The sequence below is a fragment of the Oncorhynchus nerka genome, linkage group LG4 (genome assembly GCF_034236695.1).
Source record: "Oncorhynchus nerka isolate Pitt River linkage group LG4, Oner_Uvic_2.0, whole genome shotgun sequence".
In the NCBI taxonomy this organism is placed as follows: domain Eukaryota; kingdom Metazoa; phylum Chordata; class Actinopteri; order Salmoniformes; family Salmonidae; genus Oncorhynchus; species Oncorhynchus nerka.
Genome location: NC_088399.1, coordinates 85,358,652 through 85,380,075, shown reverse-complemented (window position 1 = coordinate 85,380,075; position 21,424 = coordinate 85,358,652). Strand labels below are relative to the sequence as shown.

The window sequence follows — 21,424 nt, the reverse complement described above, 5'->3', positions numbered from 1 at the left end:
AGTGCAGGGTGGGAAAAGTCTGTGAACCCTTGGATTTGATAACTGGTTGACCCTCCTTTGGCAGCAATAACCACAACCAAATGTTTTATGTAGTTGCGGATCAGACCTACACAACGGTCAGGAGGAATTTTGGACCATTTGTTACGTACACTACAACTCAACTCCCCGTGGAGTAAAAGAGGTATGGGACTGTATGTGCGAGTAAGGATGATAAAAGGCAGAGAATTTACCGTTTACTGGTCATTTATTCCTTCACACGATACATTTGGGGGAAAGGGGCTGAACGAAACCAAAGCAAAGAAAGTAAATGTCAAAGCCCCATCTCCCATCTTACCTGCCTACCCACTACTTACCTAACCTACCCTCTCCTATCTTACCTGCCTACCCACTACTTACCTAACCTACCCTCTCCTATCTTACCTGCCTACCCACTACTTACCTAACCTACCCTCTCCTATCCTATCTTACCTGCCTACCCACTACTTACCTAACCTACCCTCTCCTATCTTACCTGCCTACCCACTACTTACCTAACCTACCATCTCCTATCTTACCTGCCTACCCACTACTTACCTAACCTACCATCTCCTATCTTACCTGCCTACCCACTACTTACCTAACCTACCATCTCCTATCTTACCTGCCTACCCACTACTTACCTAACCTACCATCTCCTATCTTGCCTGCCTACCCACTTACCTAACCTTTTAGCACCTCCTGGTGCGCTAACCAAAATACAGGGGGTGGTCTTCCCTAGTGTGCATTGACTGTAAATACTACTGGTGATGTATGCCTAAGTACTCCCTAGTTGCCTTCCCCTTCCTCCCTGGGAACAAATGAAACAGAATACAGGGGGTGGTCCACCCAGGTCTTACCTAGTGTGCATAGACTGTAAATACTACTGGTTATGTATGCCTGCAGGCCTCTTGCCTAAGCACTCCCTAGTTGTCTTCCCCTTCCTCCCTGGGAACAAATGAAACAGAATACAGGGGGTGGTCCACCCAGGTCTTATCTAGTGTGCATAGACTAAATACTACTGGTTATGTATGCCTGCAGGCCTCTTGCCTAAGCACTCCCTAGTTGCCTTCCCCTTCCCCCTTGGGAACAAATGAAACAGAATACAAACGGAAGTAAACCATTTCAAGAATGAAAAACACTGCGTCCTATTGACACACACAGGACATACTAATAAACTCTCTTTCTCTGAGCAACAAACTAACACAGGACATAACAATCAGCTCTCTCCTAACAAAGGAACACATGCTTTTCTAGCTTCAGGAGGAGTCCAATGGGACACAGCTGTATCCTCTGACGAGAGGGCGGGGTCAGCTCCAATTAGCAATGGGGCCGACCAATCAGCTGCTTGGGGGAATTTTAGGAAGCCATCCCGAAACACACATACAAACAAAACCACAATACAGAAACAATAAATGTAACACCATTCCTCTTTACAAAACTGTTTCAGTTCAGCAATAGTCTTGGGATGTCTGGTGTGAACTGCTCTCGAGGTCATGCCACAGCATCTCAATGGGGTTGAGGTCAGAACTCTGACTGGGCCACTACAGAAGGCTTATTTTCTTCTGTTGATTTACTTCTGTGTTTTGCATCATTGTCCTGTTGCATCTCCCAACTTCTGTTGAGCTTCAATTGGAGAACAGTTAGCCTAACATTCTCCTTCAAAAGGTCTTGATAAACATGGGAATTCATTTTTCTGTCAACGATAGCAAGCTGTCCAGGCCTTGAGACAGCAAAGCAGCCCCAAACCATGATGCTCCCTCCACCATACTTTACAGTTGTGATGATGTTGGTGTGCTGTGCTTTTTCCTCCACACGGTGTTGTGTGTTTCTTCCAAACAACTCAACTGTAGTTTCATCTGTCCACAGAACATTATGCTGGTAGCGCTGTGGAACATCCAGGTGCACTTTGACAAAATTCAGACGTGCAGCAATGTTTTATTTGGACAGCAGTGGCTTCTTCCGTGGTGTCCTCCCATGAACACCATTCTTGTTTAGTGTTTTATGTATTGTAGACTCATCAGCAGAGATGTTAGCATGTTCCAGAGATTTCTGTCTTTATCTGATACTCTAAGATTCTTCTTAACCTCATTGAACATTCTGTGCTGTGCTCTTGCAGTCATCTTTATAGGACGGTGACTCCTAGGGAGTAGCAACAGTGCTGAACATTCTCCATTTATAGACAATGTGTCTTACCATGGACTGATGAACATCAAGGCTTTTAGAGATACTTTTGTAACCCTTTCCAGCTTTATGCAAGTCAACAATTCTTAATCTTAGGTCTTCTGAGATCTCTTTTGTTGAGGCATGGTTCACATCAGGCAATGTTTTTTGTGAATAGTAAACTCAAATTCTGTGAGTGTTTTTTGGGGCAAGGAAGCTCTAACCAACATCTCCAATCTCGTCTTACTGATTGGACTCCAGGTTAGCTGACTCCAATTAGCTTTTGGAGAAGTCATTAGCCAAGGGGTTCACATACTTTTCCCAACCTACACTGTGAATGATTAAATTATGTATTCAATATAGACAAGAAAAATACAATAATCTGTGTGTTATTAGTTTAAGCACACTATGTTTGTCTATTGCTGTGACTTAGATGAAGATCAGATCAAATTTGATGACCAATTTATGCATAAATCCAGGTAATTCCAAAGGGGTCACAAAGTTTTTCTTGCCACTGTAAATATTTAACGGAGCTCCAGCATAACTGCATTTTACGAGGGGACAATCAACCATGCTTGAGTGTCCTCTTGACATCTTTCCTCTGATTGTGAGCAAACCAACAAATCGTCAACATACTGAACAAAGGTACTCGTAGCACGCGCTCCAGCAGGTGTATCTTACTGATCATCCCTAAAGCCAACACCTCATTTGGACGCCTTTCTTTCCAGTTCTCTGCTGCCTGTGACTGGAACGAATTGCAAAAATCGTTGAAGTTTGAGACTTCTCCCTCACCAACTTGAAACATCTGCTATCTGAGCAGCTAACCGATCGCTGCAGCTATACATAGTCCATTGGTAAATAGCCCACCCAATTTACCTACCTCATCCCCATACTGTTTTTATTTATTTACTTTTCTGCTCTTTTGCACACCAGTATCTCTACCTGCACATGACCATCTGATAATTTAGCACTCCAGTGTTAATCTGCTAAAATTGTAATTATTCGCCTACCTCCTCATGCCTTTTGCACACAATGTATATAGACTCTTTTTTTTCTACTGTGTTATTGACTTGATTATTGTTTACTCCATGTGTAACTCTGTGTTGCTGTCTGTTCACACTGCTATGCTTTATCTTGGCCAGGTCGCAGTTGTAAATGAGAACTTGTTCTCAACTAGCCTACCTGGTTAAATAAAGGTGAAATAAAATAAAATAAAAACTCCCTCGCGGAGCAACAAAACCCTCTAGGTTTCAAGACATTTCTTGGGCAAACGTTTCCATCCCCCCCCCAAGAAACAAGAACTAGTACTGTGACTCTTCAGGCACAGGGGTGCTAAAGAAAGCATTAGACTAAATCATTCACTGAAAAACAACAACTACCTGGAGGCACCTGGGATAAAATGGTAGCAGTGTTAGACACCAGGGGTGCTCTAGCATTGTTTACTAGTCTAAGGTATTGTACAAACGATAATCACCAGATGGTTTCCTAACAGGTGAGATTGGTATGTTACAAGGCAAATTCGGACAGTGCCTCTTTCAACTAATGCACTATTAATGGGAATAATATCCTTTTCAGCTTCTTTGCTAATAGGGTACTGAGCTTGGTAAGATCTGTGGGGGCTTTTGGTGGTGCTGCTCCTTTCATACGTCTAATGTCGGTCTTTGATTTAGCGCACAGTTCTTCAGGTATATCCTTCAGCCAATCAATGTGTGATTTATCTTGTAATACCAGAGGCGTGGTTTAAACAGGAATTGGTTATCGCAGTAGCCCATTATAGGGAATAGAAAGTTGTTGTTGAAGCTGACCACTTTCCTTCCCCTTCCCAGGCCACCCAATCAGTTGCTTCCATCACTTTCTTCATCCAAATACCCACATATTTCCCCTGTGTTCCAGGATCTTTTGATAAGCTACAATGAGGAACAGAACTAGAGACTTCATACAAACTCATCTTACTATCCATCAACAACACTCCAGGTGCTACGAAGACTTCTCCTCTGTATATCCCATTCATGGTTCTCAACTTTCTCTTTTTGTTTTGACCATCTCTGTTGGTATTCAGGGTCCTCTTCACATGAGGGAACAGCAGCAGTACAATGTAGGTAATCAGACACTTCCCATTTACCATGCAATAGGGAAGAGAGGGATTGCTCTCTCAGCTCTCTCAACATGTTGATCATTCAGGTGCCAAGCATAGTAACAGTTCATCAGGCACGGGAAGATTCCATTTTCTCTCGATCCCAATGACAATCCTTCAATACATGCATGAGATAAATTCATTTTACACATCAAATCTCTTCCTAATAAATGTACTAAATGTACTGGGCAGGTGGAGTACAGGAATCGGTGTCTTCATTTACCCTCTCGCCACTCCATGTCCAGGGGAAAAGTCAAACATTCAGAGGGAATTCCAGACGCTCCAACTTTCTGCATTGTTTTCTTTGAGAGGTAGGCAAACAGAGCAAACATTTTTAACACAGACTGCGGCCCGTGTCCACCAAATATTTAATTTTATGTTTATTAACTAAAATATCAATAAGGGCGTTTTGGGTTGACATGGTGGTCAATTTAGCATTTGCCAGGTTTCTGGTTCTTCATCATTGTTTTCTTCATTACTTTCTTCTTTTTTCCGCCTCATCCTATGGTTGGTAGCCCTGATGGCGGCCTCCTCTTCCAAATGGGTTGTTCACCTGCACACCCACAATTTGGGACTGCCACTCTCCTTGGCCTTCTCCTGCTCCAGGACAGATGCCCTACCTTCCTCCAGTTGTAGCAGCTCCAGTCTCGCCCTCTGTAAGTTCCAGCAGGGGCCCCTCAGACTCTACCTCTGCCTCTTTGACTTCCACGGTTGCCACCATTTTCTCTGGTCCTTTTCCTCCTCCAGAGTAATACATCAGCTGTGCCTTCCTCAGTGTCTTTCCGTCCTTAGTTTATTTTTCTTCAACTGTCTTTCCGCATTGGTGATATGGCTTTACGTCAGACAGTGGTTTTGTTTCCCATGAAATACAAGTTGTAGTTACAGCTGTTTTCAGATCTTGTCTCAGGCCTGTCACCACAGCATGGCACAATACGCTGCTGTATGAGTCTTGGTCTGGCATCAGACCTGAGTGTTGGAGGAAGACTGTCTCCATTATTTCCATGTAGTCATTACATTTTTCATCCATTGCCTGTTTGGTGGAATGGATTTTCCGCCAGTCTGTGCGTTTTGGGAAAGCAGCCTTTATAGCTGTAAAATCAGCATCCAGCTGGTCACCATGATCAGCAACTGGTACATTGTAGTCCCACGTGTTTATAGTCCTTCCATTTAAATCTCAAGCAGCGGCAGAGTATTTCTTCAATTTCTCTGGTGGTGGGGTTGTACATTGATATGATTGCTTTTACCTCTTCCTCAAACCTCACAGCATCCTTTGCTGGTTCAATGACACCGTCCACTATTGCATTTTATTTCGTAAACATCCCACGGTTTCTCCATTTCCAACATCCCGCCTCCATTGGGGTTGGGGTAGCGTATTATTGGAAACATTTTCTTTCTATCCTTCTGCTGGTCTTTTCTGTTTTGTCCTTCATTGCTGTCCTTGCAGCTTCATCTTGGCTACTTCATTCCTCCTGCTTGCACTCATTACTTTGCTTCCTGTTTTTCTACTTTTTAATTTTCTCTTACGTTTCTCCAGTTCTTTTCTGAGCTCTTCTAGCTCTTCTTCACTCTCCCTCTCCTCTGTCCCTCTCTGCTCATTCACTCTGGTCCTTGTTTTTGCTGGTGGCTTTCTGCCTTCAGCTCCAGCACCTTCTGCAGCTCCTCCACCTGGCACAGGTCCAACCCCATCTGGGTTATGAGGGGACGGGAGGCCACCATCTTCGTCTGCTGGTGGAGGATTTGGCAGTGGCGGATACAAGGGGGGCCCCATAAAAGAGTTCCGCTCGGAGAAAGACCAGCCAGGCTTCTTCTTTTTTTCTCTTCTTCCTCTTTCTTCTCCGGTTCCACTTGCTTTACCATCAGTCCTCTTACAGCTTTATCCTTCGCATTTTCTGCTTCTCTCTCCCACTTCCTGAAAATCGTCCCACTTCACTTTAACTTTATTTTGTTTTCTTTCAAGTTGGCCTCTCACAGACTCCAGTCTTTCTGTGCTCAGTTTCGCATCAACCGGGAAATGTCCATATGTCTAGTCTTCTGTTTGGTTCAGTAACCACCTACCAATTTTTTTGCCATTACGCTACACGGCCCTTTTGGTTCCAAGCACAGATCCTCCATCCATCCATCTTACTATTTCCCTTTCCCATACTTAAACCCTATGTTGAACTCTTTCGGGGGGAAAACTTCCAGCTTAACACATCATCCCACACTCACCGGTGCTGTTCAGTTAATTAGTCAAGTACACAATACTCTCATCCACATAATACTATTCCCAAACACAGTCAGTAATATCCCTTATTACTTTTAATTTATTTTAATTTAACCTTTATTTAACTAGGCAAGTCAGGTAAGAACAAATTCTTATTTTCAATGACGGCCTAGGAACAGTGGGTTAACTTCCTGTTGAGGGGCAGAACGACAGATTTGTACCTTGTCAGCTCGGGGATTTGAACTTGCAACCTTCCGGTTACTAGTCTAACGCTAGTCCAACACTAGGCTACCCTGCCGCCCCACTTGTCCTTACCTCCTATGCATACATATGGATCTTCTGCGGTTCCTCTATAGCAGGGGTGTGCAACTCCAGTCCTCTGGGGCCTGATTAGTGTCACTTTTTCTCCATCCCTAGCAAACACAGCTGGTTAATCAAATTGCATTCTAAACTGAAGATCATGATTAGGTGATTATTGGAGTCAGGTGTGTTAGTTGGGGCTGTGACAAAACTGTGACACCAATCAGGCCCTCAACAACTGGAATTGCCCACCCCTGCTCTATCGTCTCCATAGTATCGATTGTCCAAATAGCATCCATAGTCCCTATAGTTATAGCATCTATGATCTCTACAGCATCTATAGTCCCTATAGCTACAGCATCTATGATCTCTACAGCATCCATAGTCCCAATAGCATCCATAGTCCCTATAGTTATAGCATCTATGATCCCTAAAGCATCTACAGTCCCTCAGCATGCATAGTATCAATAGTTTATATAGTCATAACTGCTATGGTCTCTATAGACTCTATTGTCTTGCAGCTTCCCATACATATAGAATAGCTCCTTGTGCACCTTCTGCTATTCCTAGTGGTTCCCCGACCACTTCTCATAAATGCATAAAATAACATAATATGCTATTATCAGTGGTTCTCAGACCACGTAGACACTTCTCATATAAAAATGCCTACAGACAATTGTCAATGATGCAAAGATTGTGGTGGAAATTCAACACCAGGGACACCTGAAGTCAAACTTAAATGAATCACAAGCTTTATTATCAGCAAGCTGGAGAGGTCACATCAGAAGCTCCGCTGGGGCAGTCCCAGCAGTTGTCTTATATACGGCTATACAGAGAAGTTATATTTGCATGATTTAGCATAATTAATTCATCATTATCGGTGGCTCGCACATGTGACTGACCAATACCTCACAAGACCTTCTCTCTCCAAGTTGAGACCTTGAAACTGACATACCTTGGTTGTTCCCATAGCAACATTCTGGGCATACTGCCAAGTTGCTTATCAGTAATAGTGAGGATTCCTCCATACACGATCAGTCAGTCACCTGCATGAACCCATCTAATTGGTTATTTGAAAAGTATCATTGATTTGACACAGAAACATTACATTTGCCTCACACAGTTATCAACATTTAATGTGTTGATTTGAATATATTAAGTCTGATGAGATAGCAAAGCTTGTCACTAGTACCTGTATGTCTGTATCACTAAGAGCTAATAGAAACAACTGATCAGGCTCTTCACTCTCCGGCTCAGGTTCTGACTTCAACACAGTCAGAGCAAACTCCACCTTCCCTGAAGGGAGAAGATCACAACTGTATTACAAAGACTGTATTACATTTACACTGCACTCCATACTCTTTAGGTGAGATTGAATGTCCTGCTGCCAACCGTCACAGAGTGACTTCATGTGTGTGTCCCAAATGTCACTCTATTCTCTTTATAGTGCACTACTTTTGAACAGACCCCATAGGACAATAAAGGGAACAGCGTGCCATTTGGGACGCACACTATGTGTACCTTCAATTGCAGGTACTGTAGGAGGATTGTGTTGGAGCGGCCCGTCAGACAGGCTAGTGGTTCGTGGCTCTGGGTGTGCAGCCAACCCAGAAAGCCAGTCTGAATCTCCACCTCACTCTCTGCCGCAGGCTAGGAGGACACCAGGGCAGGGGTCAAACAGCAACATGGCATTCAATATAACCAGCTGCCAAAGAGCTATACATTTACACCACGTGTCAAATTCATTCCACGTAGGGCCAAGTGTCTGCGGGTTTTCACTCCTCCCTTGTACTTGATTGATTAATTAAGGTCAATAATTAGTAAAGAACTCCCCTTACCTGGTTGTCTAGGTCTTACTTGAAAAGACAAACAAAAAAACTGCAGACACTTGGACCTCCATGGAGTTTGATACCCCTGAGTTACACCATTCTATTTACCTCATGAAATTGAAAGTACAAGGTTAGGATAATCAGAACAATACATTCAATAGAATTACATATGATGTCAAATGTAAATGTTACTCACCTGTGGTTGTAAAGGCTGCAGGTAGATACTGGTGGCTACTCTAGGAGTTGATTTGATTGGCTTGATTCTCACTGATGAGTGTGGGTCGAAATGGAGCCTAGTTCCCAGGGATAGTGGGATCCGAGACATACAATTATGCTTGAATTACATATAGCTTCAATATAAATCAGTTTACAATATGAATCAATTTTCACAAACCTGTAAACTATGTCCTAAGAGCTAATAGAAACTATGATTGGGTAGTATGATTTTGCTCAATCATGTTCTGTGCTGCTACCATGTTGTGCTACTGCATTACATGCATTGCTACCATGCTATGTTGTCATGTGTTGCTGCCATGCTGTTATCTTAGGTCACTATTTATGTAGTGTTGTCTCTTTTTTGTGATGTGTGTTTTGTCCTATATTATATTTTTTTAAATCCCAGCCCCCAGCCCCGCTGGAGGCCTTCTGCCTTCTGCTAGGCCCTTCATTGTAAATAAGAATTTGTTCTTAACTGACTTGCCTAGTTAAATAAAGGTTAAATAACATTTTAAAAATTACAACATTGAGAATAGTTTATTTAATTAGACCTACATTGTGCCCAACTTTTAGACCATGGCTAATGTACATGTAATCACCCAGACCCTTCCGCTGTGGAGCTCTTCCTCTCTAGAAGATCCTTTCAGTTCCTCTGTATGGTGACACACCACCTTGACTACAGTCGTGGACAAAAGTTTTGAGAATGACACAAATATGAATTTTCACATAGTCTGCTGCCTCAGTGTCTTTAGATATTTTTGCCAGATGTTACTATTGAATACTGAAGTATAATTACAAGCGGCAAAGGCTTTTATTGACAATTACATGAAGTTGATGCAAAGAGTCAATATTTGCAGTGTTGACCCATTGTTTTCAAGACCTTTGCAATCCGCCCTTTCATGCTGTCAAGTAACTTCTGGGCCACATCCTGGCTGATGGCAGCCCATTCTTGCATAATCAATGCTTGAAGTTTGTCAGAATTTGTGGGTTGTTGTTTGTCCACCCGCCTCTTGAAGATTGACCACAAGTTCTCAATGGCATTAAGGTCTGGGGAGTTTCCTGGCCATGGACCCAAAATATTGATGTTTTGTTCCTCGAGCCACTTAGTTATCGCTTTTGCCTTATGGCAAGGTGCTCCATCATGCTGGAAAAGGCATTGTTCATCACCAAACTGTTCCTGGATGGTTGGGAGAAGTTGCTCTCGGAGGATGTGTTGGTACCATTCTTTATTCATGGCTGTGTTCTTAGGCAAAATTGTGATTGAACCCACTCCCTTAGCTGGGAAGCAACCCCACACATGAATGGTCTCAGGATGCTTTACTGTTGGCATGACACAGGACTGATGGTAACGCTCACCTTGTCTTCTCCGAACAAGCTTTTTTCCGGATGCCCCAAACAATCGGAAAGGGGATTCATCAGAGAAAACAACTTTACCCCAGTCCTCAGCAGTCCAATTCTTTTGTACCTTTTGCAGAATATCAGTCTGTCTCTGATGTTTTTCCTGGAGAGAAGTGGCTTCTTTGCTGCCCTTCTTGACACCAGGCCATCCTCCAAAAGTCTTCGCCTCACTGTGCGTGCAGATGCACTCACACCTGCCTGCTGCCATTCCTGAGCAAGCTCTGTACTGGTGGTGCCCCGATCCCGCAGCTGAATCAACTTTAGGAGACAGTCCTGGCGCTGGCTGGACTTTCTTGGGAGCCCTGAAGCCTTCTTCACAACAATTGAACCGCTCTCCTTGAAGTTTTTGATTATCTGATAAATGGTTAATTTAGGTGCAATCTTACTGGCAGCAATATCCTTGCTTGTGAAGCCCTTTTTGCACAAAGCAATGATGACAGCACATGTTTCCTTGCAGGTAACCATGGTTTACAGAGGCAGAACAATGATTCCAAGCACCACCCTCCTTTTGAAGCTTCCAGTCTGTTATTCAAACTCAATCAGCATGACAGTGATCTCCAGAATCACTGACATGATGTTAGCTGGTCCTTTTGTGGCAGGGCTGAAATGCAGTGGAAATGTTTTGGGGAGATTCAGTTCATTTGCATGGCAAAGAGGGACTTTGCAATTAATTGCAATTCATCTGATCACTCTTCATAACATTCTGGAGTATATGCCAATTGCCATCATACAAACTGAGGCAGCAAACTTTGAAAATGAATGTGTCATTCTCAAAACTTTTGGCCACGACTGTCCCCTGCATCATCACCAGGCTGGGGAGCACCACCAGCACCTCCACTCTTATTCTTCTCCATGGCCAGCTTGGCCCTCTCTCTCACCTTCTTGGGAGAGAGCACCTTGGACAGTAGGCCATACGTCACAGCTGGCTGGCCACCATTGATATTACACTCCCATCTGCTGGCTGCAGGTCAGAATGAGGTCAACCCCAAGGCTGGCACTCAGAGGGCCAGAAGACACGGGCGGTGCTCGGCATACTCTGAAGACTGAGTCACTGAGGAGGGAAGAGATGTTGGAGATGGAGGAGACTCTCTCACTGGGTCATAGTTCCATGTTAGCATGTACCTGACCATGTTCTTTAGGATTGCTATCCCGCCCCACTGCTGGGGGCACTGGAGGCCAGCAGCGTTGGGACATTGTTGTACAGGAAGTCCAGTCTTCTGAATGCTCTCCAGAGAGGACCTGGAGGAGGTTGAGAGGTCAAAGTTCAGCTGCCTGTGGATTGGCTGGCTCTGATTGAGTAAGGATGTTCTAAAAGGACCCCCGAAGCGGTCCACAGTTCCAGCACGGATTTTAGGAGAGACATGCAGCTCTGTGAACTAGAGGTCGGCCGATTAATCGGAATGGCCGATTAATTAGGGACGATTTCAAGTTTTCATAACAATCGGAAATCGGTATTTTGGGGCGCCGATAAAAAAATAAATATATGTTATATATTTTTTTACACCTTTATTTAACTAGGCAAGTCAGTTAAGAACACATTCTTATTTTCAATGACGGCCTAGGAACGGTGGGTTAACTGCCTCGTTCAGGGGCAGAAAGACAGATTTTCACCTTGTCAGCTCGGGGGATCCAATCTTGCAACCTTACAGTTAATTAGTCCAATGCAATAACGACCTGCCTCTCTCTCGTTGCACTCCACAGGGAGACTGCCTGTTTCGCAAATGCAGTAAGCCAAGGTAAGTTGTTAGCTAGCATTAAACTATTCTTATAAAAAAATATCAATCATAATCACTAGTTAACTTGGGGCGGCAGGGTAGCCTAGTGGTTAGAGTGTTGGACTAGTAACCGAAAGGTTCAAATCCCCTAGCTGACAAGGTACAAATCTGTCGTTCTGCCCCTGAACATGCAGTTAACCCACTGTTCCTTGCCAGTCATTGAAAATAAGAACTTGTTCTTAACTGACTTGACTAGTTAAATAAAGGTAAAATAAATTAAAAAACGACACATGGTTGATGATATAACTAGATATTATCTGGCGTGTCCTGTGTTGTATATAATCTGACTGAGTATACAAGTACAGAGGGGCAAAAAAGTATTTAGTCAGCCACCAATTTTGCAAGTTCTCCCACTTAAAAAGATGAGAGAGGCCTGTAATTTTCATCATAGGTACACTTCAACTATGACAGACAAAATGAGAAAAAAAATCCAGAAAATCACATTGTAGGATTTTTAATGAATTTATTTGCAAATTGTGGTGGAAAATAAGTATTTGGTCAATAACAAAAGTTTCTCAATACTTTGTTATATACCCTTTGTTGGCAATGACAGAGGTCAAACGTTTTCTGTAAGTCTTCACAAAGTTCACACACTGTTGCTGGTATTTTGGCCCATTCCTCCATGCAGATCTTCTCTAGAGCAGTGATGTTTTGGGGCTGTTGCTGGGCAACACGGACTTTCAACTCCCTCCAAAGATTTTCTATGGGGTTGAGATCTGGAAACTGGCTAGGCCACCCCAGGACCTTGAAATGCTTCTTACGAAGCCAGTCCTTCGTTGCCCGGGCGGTGTGTTTGGGATCATTGTCATGTTGAAAGACCCAACCACGTTTAATCTTCAATGCCCTTGCTGATGGAAGGAGGTTTTCACTCAAAATCTCACGATACATGGCCCCATTCATTCTTTCCTTTACACGGATTAGTCGTCCTGGTCCCTTTGCATTAAAACAGCCCCAAAGCATGATGTTTCCACCCCCAAGCTTCACAGTAGGTATGGTGTTCTTTGGATGCAACTCAGCATTCTTTGTCCTCCAAACACAACGAGTTGAGTTTTTACCCAAAAGTTATATTTTGGTTTCATCTGACCATATGACATTCTCCCAATCTTCTTCTGGATCATCCAAATGCTCTCTAACAAACTTCAGACGGGCCTGGACATGTACTGGCTTAAGCAGGGGGACGCGTCTGGCACTGCAGGATTTGAGTCCCTGGCGGCGTAGTGTGTTACTGATGGTAGGCTTTGTTACTTTGGTCCCAGCTCTCTGCAGGTCATTCACTAGGTCCCCCCGTGTGGTTCTGGGATTTTTGCACACCGTCCTTGTGATCATTTTGACCCCACAGTGTGAGATCTTGTGTAGAGCCCCAGATCAAGGGAGATTATCAGTGGTCTTGTATGTCTTCCATTTCCTAATAATTGCTCCCACAGTTGATTTCTTCAAACCAAGCTGCTTACCTATTGCAGATTCAGTCTTCCCAGCCTGATGCAGGTCTACAATTTTGTTTCTGGTGTCTTTTGACAGCTCTTTGGTCTTGGCCATAGTGGAGTTTGGAGTGTGACTGTTTGAGGTTGTGGACAGGTGTATTTTATACTGATAACAAGTTCAAACAGGTGCCATTAATACAGGTAACGAGTGGAGGACAGACGAGCCTCTTAAAGAAGAAGTTACAGGTCTGTGAGAGCCAGAATTCTTTCTTGTTTGTAGGTGACCAAATACTTATTTTTCCACCATAATTTGCAAATAAATTCATAAAAAGCTCCTACAATGTGATTTTCTGGATTTTTTTCTCTCATTTTGTCTGTCATAGTTGAAGTGTACCTATAATGAAAATTATAGGCCTCATCTTTTTAAGTGGGAGAACTTGCACAATTGGTGGCTGACTAAATACTTTTTTGCCCCACTGTATCTAAGTATCGGACTGAGCGGTGGTAGGCAGAAGCAGGCGCGTAAACATTAATTCAAACAGCACTTTCATGCGTTTTGCCAGCAGCTCTTCGTTGTGCGGTAAGCATTGTGCTGTTTATGACATCAAACCTATCAACTCCTGAGATGAGGCTGGTGTAACCGGAGTGAAATGGCCGGCTAGTTAGCGCGCGCTAATAGCGTTTCAAACTTCACTCGCTCTGAGCCTTGGAGTGGTTGTTTCCCTTGCTCTGCATGGGTAACGCTGCTTCGATGTGGTGGCTGTTGTCGTTGTGTTGCTGGTTCGAGCCCAGGGAGGAGCGAGGAGAGGGACGGAGGCTAAATTGATTTTATTGATGTATTATATTAAGTTAAAATAAGTGTTAATTCAGTATTGTTGTAATTGTCATTATTACAAATACATTTGAAAAAGTATTATTATTATTATCTATTTATAAATCGGACGATTAATCGGTATCTGCTTTTTTGGTCCTCCAATAATTGGTATCGGCTTTGAAAAATCATAATCGGTCGACCTCTACTGTGAACGGCTCTGATTGACCGTACAGTACAGTTGGGGAGACTGAAGCTGCAGAAGAAGAAGAGTATGGAGGATAGTATTACATCAACTCTTTATTTGTATGAGCTGTTGAGTTCATAGCTGGTAGATGTTGAAAAAATTACAAAGCGAAAATCAGTGCTGACCTGATTCGGATGTAGATGAGTGTTCTCTGGTCCACCCACACAGGAAACACTGCATCCGGAAACACCACTCTATTCTGCTCCAGGAGCTGCTGCACTGTGGAGCTCCTGAGGACACGACAGGGTTGATTTAGTCTCTTCAACAATGTATCAACAATTTTTATTTTTATTTTTTTATTTCACCTTTATTTAACCAGGTAGGCAAGTTGAGAACAAGTTCTCATTTACAATTGCGACCTGGCCAAGATAAAGCAAAGCAGTTCGACAGATACAACGACACAGAGTTACACATGGAGTAAAACAAACATACAGTCAATAATACAGTATAAACAAGTCTATATACAATGTGAGCAAATGAGGTGAGAAGGGAGGTAAAGGCAAAAAAAGGCCATGGTGGCAAAGTAAATACAATATAGCAAGTAAAACACTGGAATGGTAGTTTTGCAATGGAAGAATGTGCAAAGTAGAAATAAAAATAATGGGGTGCAAAGGAGCAAAATAAATTAATTAATGAAATACAGTTGGGAAAGAGGTAGTTGTTTGGGCTAAATTATAGGTGGGCTATGTACAGGTGCAGTAATCTGTGAGCTGCTCTGACAGTTGGTGCTTAAAGCTAGTGAGGGAGATAAGTGTTTCCAGTTTCAGAGATTTTTGTAGTTTGTTCCAGTCATTGGCAGCAGAGAACTGGAAGGAGAGGCGGCCAAAGAAAGAATTGGTTTTGGGGGTGACTAGAGAGATATACCTGCTGGAGCGTGTGCTACAGGTGGGAGATGCTATGGTGACCAGCGAGCTGAGATAAGGGGGGACTTTACCTAGCAGGGTCTTGTAGATGACATGGAGCCAGTGGGTTTGGCGACGAGTATAAAGCGAGGGCCAGCCAACGAGAGCGTACAGGTCGCAATGGTGGGTAGTATATGGGGCTTTGGTGACAAAACGGATTGCACTGTGATAGACTGCATCCAATTTGTTGAGTAGGGTATTGGAGGCTATTTTGTAAATGACATCGCCAAAGTCGAGGATTGGTAGAATGGTCAGTTTTACAAGGGTATGTTTGGCAGCATGAGTGAAGGATGCTTTGTTGCGAAATAGGAAGCCAATTCTAGATTTAACTTTGGATTGGAGATGTTTGATATGGGTCTGGAAGGAGAGTTTACAGTCTAACCAGACACCTAAGTATTTGTAGTTGTCCACGTATTCTAAGTCAGAGCCGTCCAGAGTAGTGATGTTGGACAGGCGGGTAGGTGCAGGTAACGATCGATTGAAGAGCATGCATTTAGTTTTACTTCTATTTAAGAGCAATTGGAGGCCACGGAAGGAGAGTTGCATGGCATTGAAGCTTGCCTGGAGGGTTGTTAACACAGTGTCCAAAGAAGGGCCAGAAGTATACAGAATGGTGTCGTCTGCGTAGAGGTGGATCAGAGACTCACCAGCAGCAAGAGCGACCTCATTGATGTATACAGAGAAGAGAGTCGGTCCAAGAATTGAACCCTGTGGCACCCCCATAGAGACTGCCAGAGGTCCGGACAGCAGACCCTCCGAACAATGTCAATGACACAAAGACCACTCTAAACACAGGTACTCACCAGGATCTCCAAGTCGTCAGAGGTGAGTGGGTCCACAAACACCTGCTGTACAGACAGGACCTGCTGGCATGGCCGCAAGAAGCCCTGAAACCATACAACACGAGTTAGTAAGTGGAAGAGGTTGTAAAGGTATGAGTTTGGGGAATGGGCAACAAGAGAATTAGTGAAGAGTGGGACATCATTACCTGCTCGCCATCTTTGAGTCCAAGCTTCTCTCACAGTTGCCTGCTCAACTCTACTTTATGGTCCTCCTCGTTGGCAGGGCCTCTGCTTCTGGTCCAGCTGAGGAACACATGGGCATCATGACCCCAGGACAGCTCCAGAGCCAGGTTCTGTATAACACAGAAGATAATTACATGAATAAACATGGGAAACATGGCATTCCACAAAAAAACTATCAGACTAACTAGAAGACATGGCATGAAATGGTCACAAGTGCAAGTTAGCTACCGGTAGTATAATTATAACTTGAAACAAACAAAAAGAAAACAACACTAGCAAGCCACATACAGTAGCCAGCTTGTAGCTTACCTGGTGAAGCGAGAGCTGTGTTACCAAGAAAGCGGTTGAAGAAAGCAGCTTTTCGTGTTGTTAAAAACCAATGTGACAGATTAGATGCCATTATTTCCCAACATAACTAAATATGTTGGCAATATGATCTAAACGCAAATGAAGTAGCTAGATAATTAGCTAGATTACTTGTACGTAATTTTACGGGTCGCATTCGGTTATGCATTCTGTGCAGGCAAAAGTAGCTGATCCGATTTTTTTTTCTCACAGAGACGCTCACATCAATTACCTCAGATCCGATTATTTTTGTCTGGGAAACTACTTCAGGTTTGGGTTGTGTTGTCATTAGCAAACATGGCGGCGCCCATCAACAGCTGAAGTTGGAGCACTCCAGAGGTTTATAAACACCATGAGCAACACTATATGTGCCCCTCGCGAACAAATTATAGAAAATTAAGGAGACCTAAAGAAGTTAAGGTAAGAATATCGTTTCCTTCAGCGAAATTCTGTATCCATGCTCAATACTTGGCTAGCAAGTTAGCTCGGGCGCCACTGTGCAATTTCTTGTTTTGTATTTCTTTATCTTACCCTCATGCTATATTGCATCTGCAGGTGTACACCATCAACTTGGAGTCTCGTTACCTGACAGTGTAAGAAGCCCCAGCCATTGGGGTGATGACAGAACTATTCCAGCTCTCTGCGCTGTACAGGTTTGTGGAGGAGGGCTGGATGAATACCCTGCAGAGGAATTCAGAGGTCTACCACATCAAGTTCCAGAAACTCACCGGTGCAAGGTCAGGACAGGTTCCATCCAGTTGATCATGATGAGTGATACATAACTAGGGCTGGGAGTTTTCTCAGTGACCATGTAACCTGAATGTTGTGTTCAGTAACGTGGGATTCTAGCTCAGTTGAGTATTGAATGCTGTTGCTTTAAGAATGTGCATTTGTAACACTGACCAGGAAAAAAACCTCTAGGCCCTAGTTTATAGTAACTAACTATTAGGCCCTTGGTATTACTAGGCTCTATTAGTTATACAGTACTGTCAAATCTGCAAACAGAGTGTCTGAGTTATACCAGTTATACTTTGATGTAATTCTGTTTCAGGGCAGTCAAAAGGCACATGGATGAGAAGAGTTTCTTTGTAGGTTTACTACATGTGCTATGCCCCAGAGTATGAGACAGTGGAGAACACCAGATTAAAGCTGCAAGACGGGAGATATGTGAATAGGACGGCTCAAAATAAAGGTACAGATGATGTGTTAGTAGACTATTATCAGAACTATATCTGTCATTCACAACATAAGCATTACTATTATGATGCAGTTAGTTGACACATACTGTATGATTCTCAATTTGTCTTGTTTGGTTGTGGAACAAAAGAACAGGACCAGGGGGATGAAGAGAAAAAAAGCCCATGTCTTCCGATACATTTGCTACCACAGCCAGGACTTCTTAAGGTGATGATCAGAGATCCAGTGATACCGGCAATCAGGAAGAGACTTTGACCCTTGAGCCAATTGTAAGCTGGGGATGATTAGGTGACCATGGTTGTACAAGAGCCAGATTGGGAATTTAGCCAGGACACCGGGGTTAACACCCCTACTCTTACGATAAGTGCCATGGGATCTTTTTTTAGTGACCACAGAGAGTCAGGACACCCGTTCAACATCCCCCTACGCAGAGCAATGTCCCCAATCATTGCCCTGGGGCATTGGGATATTTTTTTAGACAAGCGTAAAGGGTGCCTCCTACTAGCCCTCCAACACTACTTCCAGCAGCGTCTGGTCACTAGGACCAACCCTGCTTAGCTTCAGATGTGCCCCATTTTATGATCGGTCTTATAGTTATCAGGCAAACCAATGCAGGACTATTCCAACAGAGGACAAAAGGGGGTCATTGCATAATTTCATAATAAACTGCAGCAGGCACCCAATATAAGTGGCACTCCCTCCTCTTCTGGGGGAAACAGAGGGATGGTGAAAAGACTGAGTAAGAATCCACCCCCTGCAGTACCCTCCAGATTCATACCGAGGACCACACATTTGGAGAACGGAAAATGGTAGAAATGAGTAAAGACTTTTTGCCATTGTGGACAAAAATGAAACCCTCATTGGACCAAACTACCAGAGTAGCCTAAGATGGATATGGTGGATGAGTCATTGAACACAACATCCAACCTGGTCTGAAATACATTGAAAAAGGTATATTCGTGGTCATTTGCTTCCCAAAATTGGTCACTCACAGTCACAACTTCATACAGTATTACAATTCAAGTGTGAGGGATACTGCAGTAAATTAATTTCTTTCCTTGTTTTCAGGTAGCATCAGTTCCTGAAGTCAAGCCAACAGAGAAGAAGACAAAGCCAGGAAAGCCTCAGAAGATAATCTAACAGAGAAAAGGAAAGGGGGATACCTAGTCCAACTGAAATGTGTCTTCCTCATTTAACCCAACCCCTCTGAATCAGAGAGGTGTGGAGGGCTGCCTTAATCGACATCCACGTCTTCGCCGCCTGGGGAACAGTGGGTTAACTGCCTTGCTCAGGGGCAGAACGACAGAACAGACTCCATGTTCCGAAACGGATAGCATCACACAGAAGATAATGCATACATTTGCATACAAGTTCCTAGACTTTACACCAATTAGACAGTACTTCACCTTTTCTCGACATGTTTTATTTGTATATTTACCATCAGAGTATAAGAAGCGTTTTTATATATATTTTTATTTGTTTATATATATTTGCAGTTTCATGAAAATGAATAAAGTAGTGTTGTCCTTAATGCTCAAGTGTATCCTGGAATGCATGCTGCTCAAATGCCAATATGCTCTGTAACACAACATTTTAAAAAAACATGTCAGACAAAGGGTAAATATTGTCCAATCAAGACAGACAAGTCATTACACTGTTTTTACAATCTTAACTTCAATGGTCACCTTGGCATCGGGAAGGCAGGTTCCAAAAGCTTCAAGCAATAGATTCTCATCTCTCACTGCCTTTTCAAAGTCTGCATAGGACAGTCTGCTGTCGTGGTCATGGTCCTGATGGAAACAACTCATTGGTCTTTTATGTTCATACACTATATTTAATCTGATGCATGAATTAGTAAATTGTGACTGAGTTAAACAGGTATTGTTAACACAGGGTACTATGAAGATCGCCTGAAAAATCAAACCATGGGTAGTGCATCATTCAGTCTGGTTTAACCAGCTACAATGAAGATACCATTTTTGTAATTACCATCTTCTTGAGTGTGATCTCCACCAGGTCTTTGATGCCCTCGTCTGGGTCCTCCTCTGTGGGCTGTCTGATCAGGCTGTTCTTCAGCATGTGGAACATCTCTTCCCGGGAAATGTACCCATCTCCATTCAAGTCATACACATCGAAGCAGTCTGAACGGATCAAAAGTTGGACTGTGTTAGTATGGATAGTTAATAAAGTAGATAATGGTCAAATAGCCTACATGGGGTGTAAGCCTTAATAATACAATTGAAATCTTTCTTACACTTAATTTTTTCATCCAATGTTCCACGGAGAAAGATTGATAGTCCCTCGATCCACTCTTTCACACTGACGTAGCTGTCGTTGTCTTTGTCGAATGCACGAAATACTAGAATATAAATGCAACACAAGAGTTGAGATTCTTAGCTATACCCCACCACAGTATGTCATCAGTATCATCATCTTTTTGGTTTATTCCGTTTTCATGTGACATGCAGAAATGTAACAAAAGAGACAAGCCTACCTCTATCCATAATCATATCATCAGTCATTCCAAAGGTGTTGTGTAGAATATTCCTGAATTTTCCTCTGTCCAGGCCATTCCCTACCCTCCTGTCACTCTGATCCCCCAGGAGACCATTGAACAGTCGGATCAGACACTCTGCTTCTGTTTTGTTAACTGCAGACAAAAATAGTGTTTGTACTCCTTCCATATGCACAATTCCATTTGCATAGATAGACTGGTGTAGGATTTGATTAACTTGCTAAACACAGCAAAGAATAGAACACAGAACAAACTTTGACATGGCCAGTAACCGAAAGGAAACCCCAGCTGACAAGGTAAAAATCTGTTGTTCTGCCCCTGAACAAAGCAGTTAACCCACTGTTCCTAGGCCGTCATTGTAAATAAGAATTTGTTCTTAACTGACTTGCCTTATTAAATAAAGGTTATATAAATAAAATGATCCCAACAAGACAAGGTTATAGCACCTCCCATTCTCCATTTAAAAAAGCAGTGTTGCCACGTTAAATGTATGGGGCAGCAGTTTTGGTTGGAGGAGCTATAACTTGTTTTAGTTTTCAAGCTTTGTTAATCGCTAACGTTGGCTACTGTATCTAGATAACTGCAGAGTTAGGAACTAGTTAGTTAATAAGCATGTATTGTTAGAAGTTCAGCTAACGTTAGCTAGCCAACTAGTCAGGACATAAACTTTGACTCTTTCTGCCACAACTATCCAAACAGACACTTACAGTGTTTGACTTGTTTAGAAAGAGTTTCCGCGAGATTCTGAATCAATTTTCTATTCATTGCAGACATTTCAGCCATTGTTGATAGGATGCAGGATTGCTGACGGGTTAGCTAGCAGTGGCCACAAGAAAACACAACTACTTGATGTTGACACCCTGTTACCATAGTAACTCCATTCCACGTGCTCAGATAGTGAGGAACAGTAATGATACAATATATAGCC

The 21,424-nt window shown here is 43.0% G+C and overlaps 1 protein-coding gene and 1 pseudogene across 1 annotated transcript; one reads left to right on the top strand and one right to left on the bottom strand.

Moving 5' to 3' along the window:
• Positions 1 to 9,647: 9,647 nt before the first annotated feature.
• clxn (calaxin) lies at positions 9,648 to 21,390 on the bottom strand. The gene is made up of 10 exons (XM_029653026.2): positions 21,204 to 21,390; positions 20,476 to 20,631; positions 20,236 to 20,340; positions 19,971 to 20,122; positions 19,667 to 19,771; positions 16,749 to 19,559; positions 16,403 to 16,549; positions 16,218 to 16,301; positions 14,638 to 14,742; positions 9,648 to 11,497 (listed from the first exon to the last, which is right to left on the bottom strand). The coding sequence occupies exons 1-6, from the start codon at positions 21,277 to 21,279 to the stop codon at positions 19,509 to 19,511; spliced, it is 645 nt and encodes a 214-aa protein (XP_029508886.1). The 5' UTR covers positions 21,280 to 21,390; the 3' UTR covers positions 9,648 to 11,497; positions 14,638 to 14,742; positions 16,218 to 16,301; positions 16,403 to 16,549; positions 16,749 to 19,508.
• On the top strand, positions 17,008 to 19,512 carry LOC115123676 (RNA-binding protein 48-like; annotated as a pseudogene).
• Positions 21,391 to 21,424: the final 34 nt, after the last annotated feature.

Bases quoted from the DNA above. Each gene is read 5' to 3' on its own strand.
- clxn (XM_029653026.2), bottom strand. From the start codon at position 21,279: ATGGCTGAAATGTCTGCAATGAATAGAAAATTGATTCAGAATCTCGCG. The intron at 20,632-21,203 runs GTAAGTGTCTGT...TTTTGTCTGCAG, and splicing joins TTCTAAACAAGTCAAACACT to TTAACAAAACAGAAGCAGAG. The intron at 19,560-19,666 runs GTGACCATTGAA...GTTGTGTTACAG, and splicing joins CCTGCCTTCCCGATGCCAAG to AGCATATTGGCATTTGAGCA.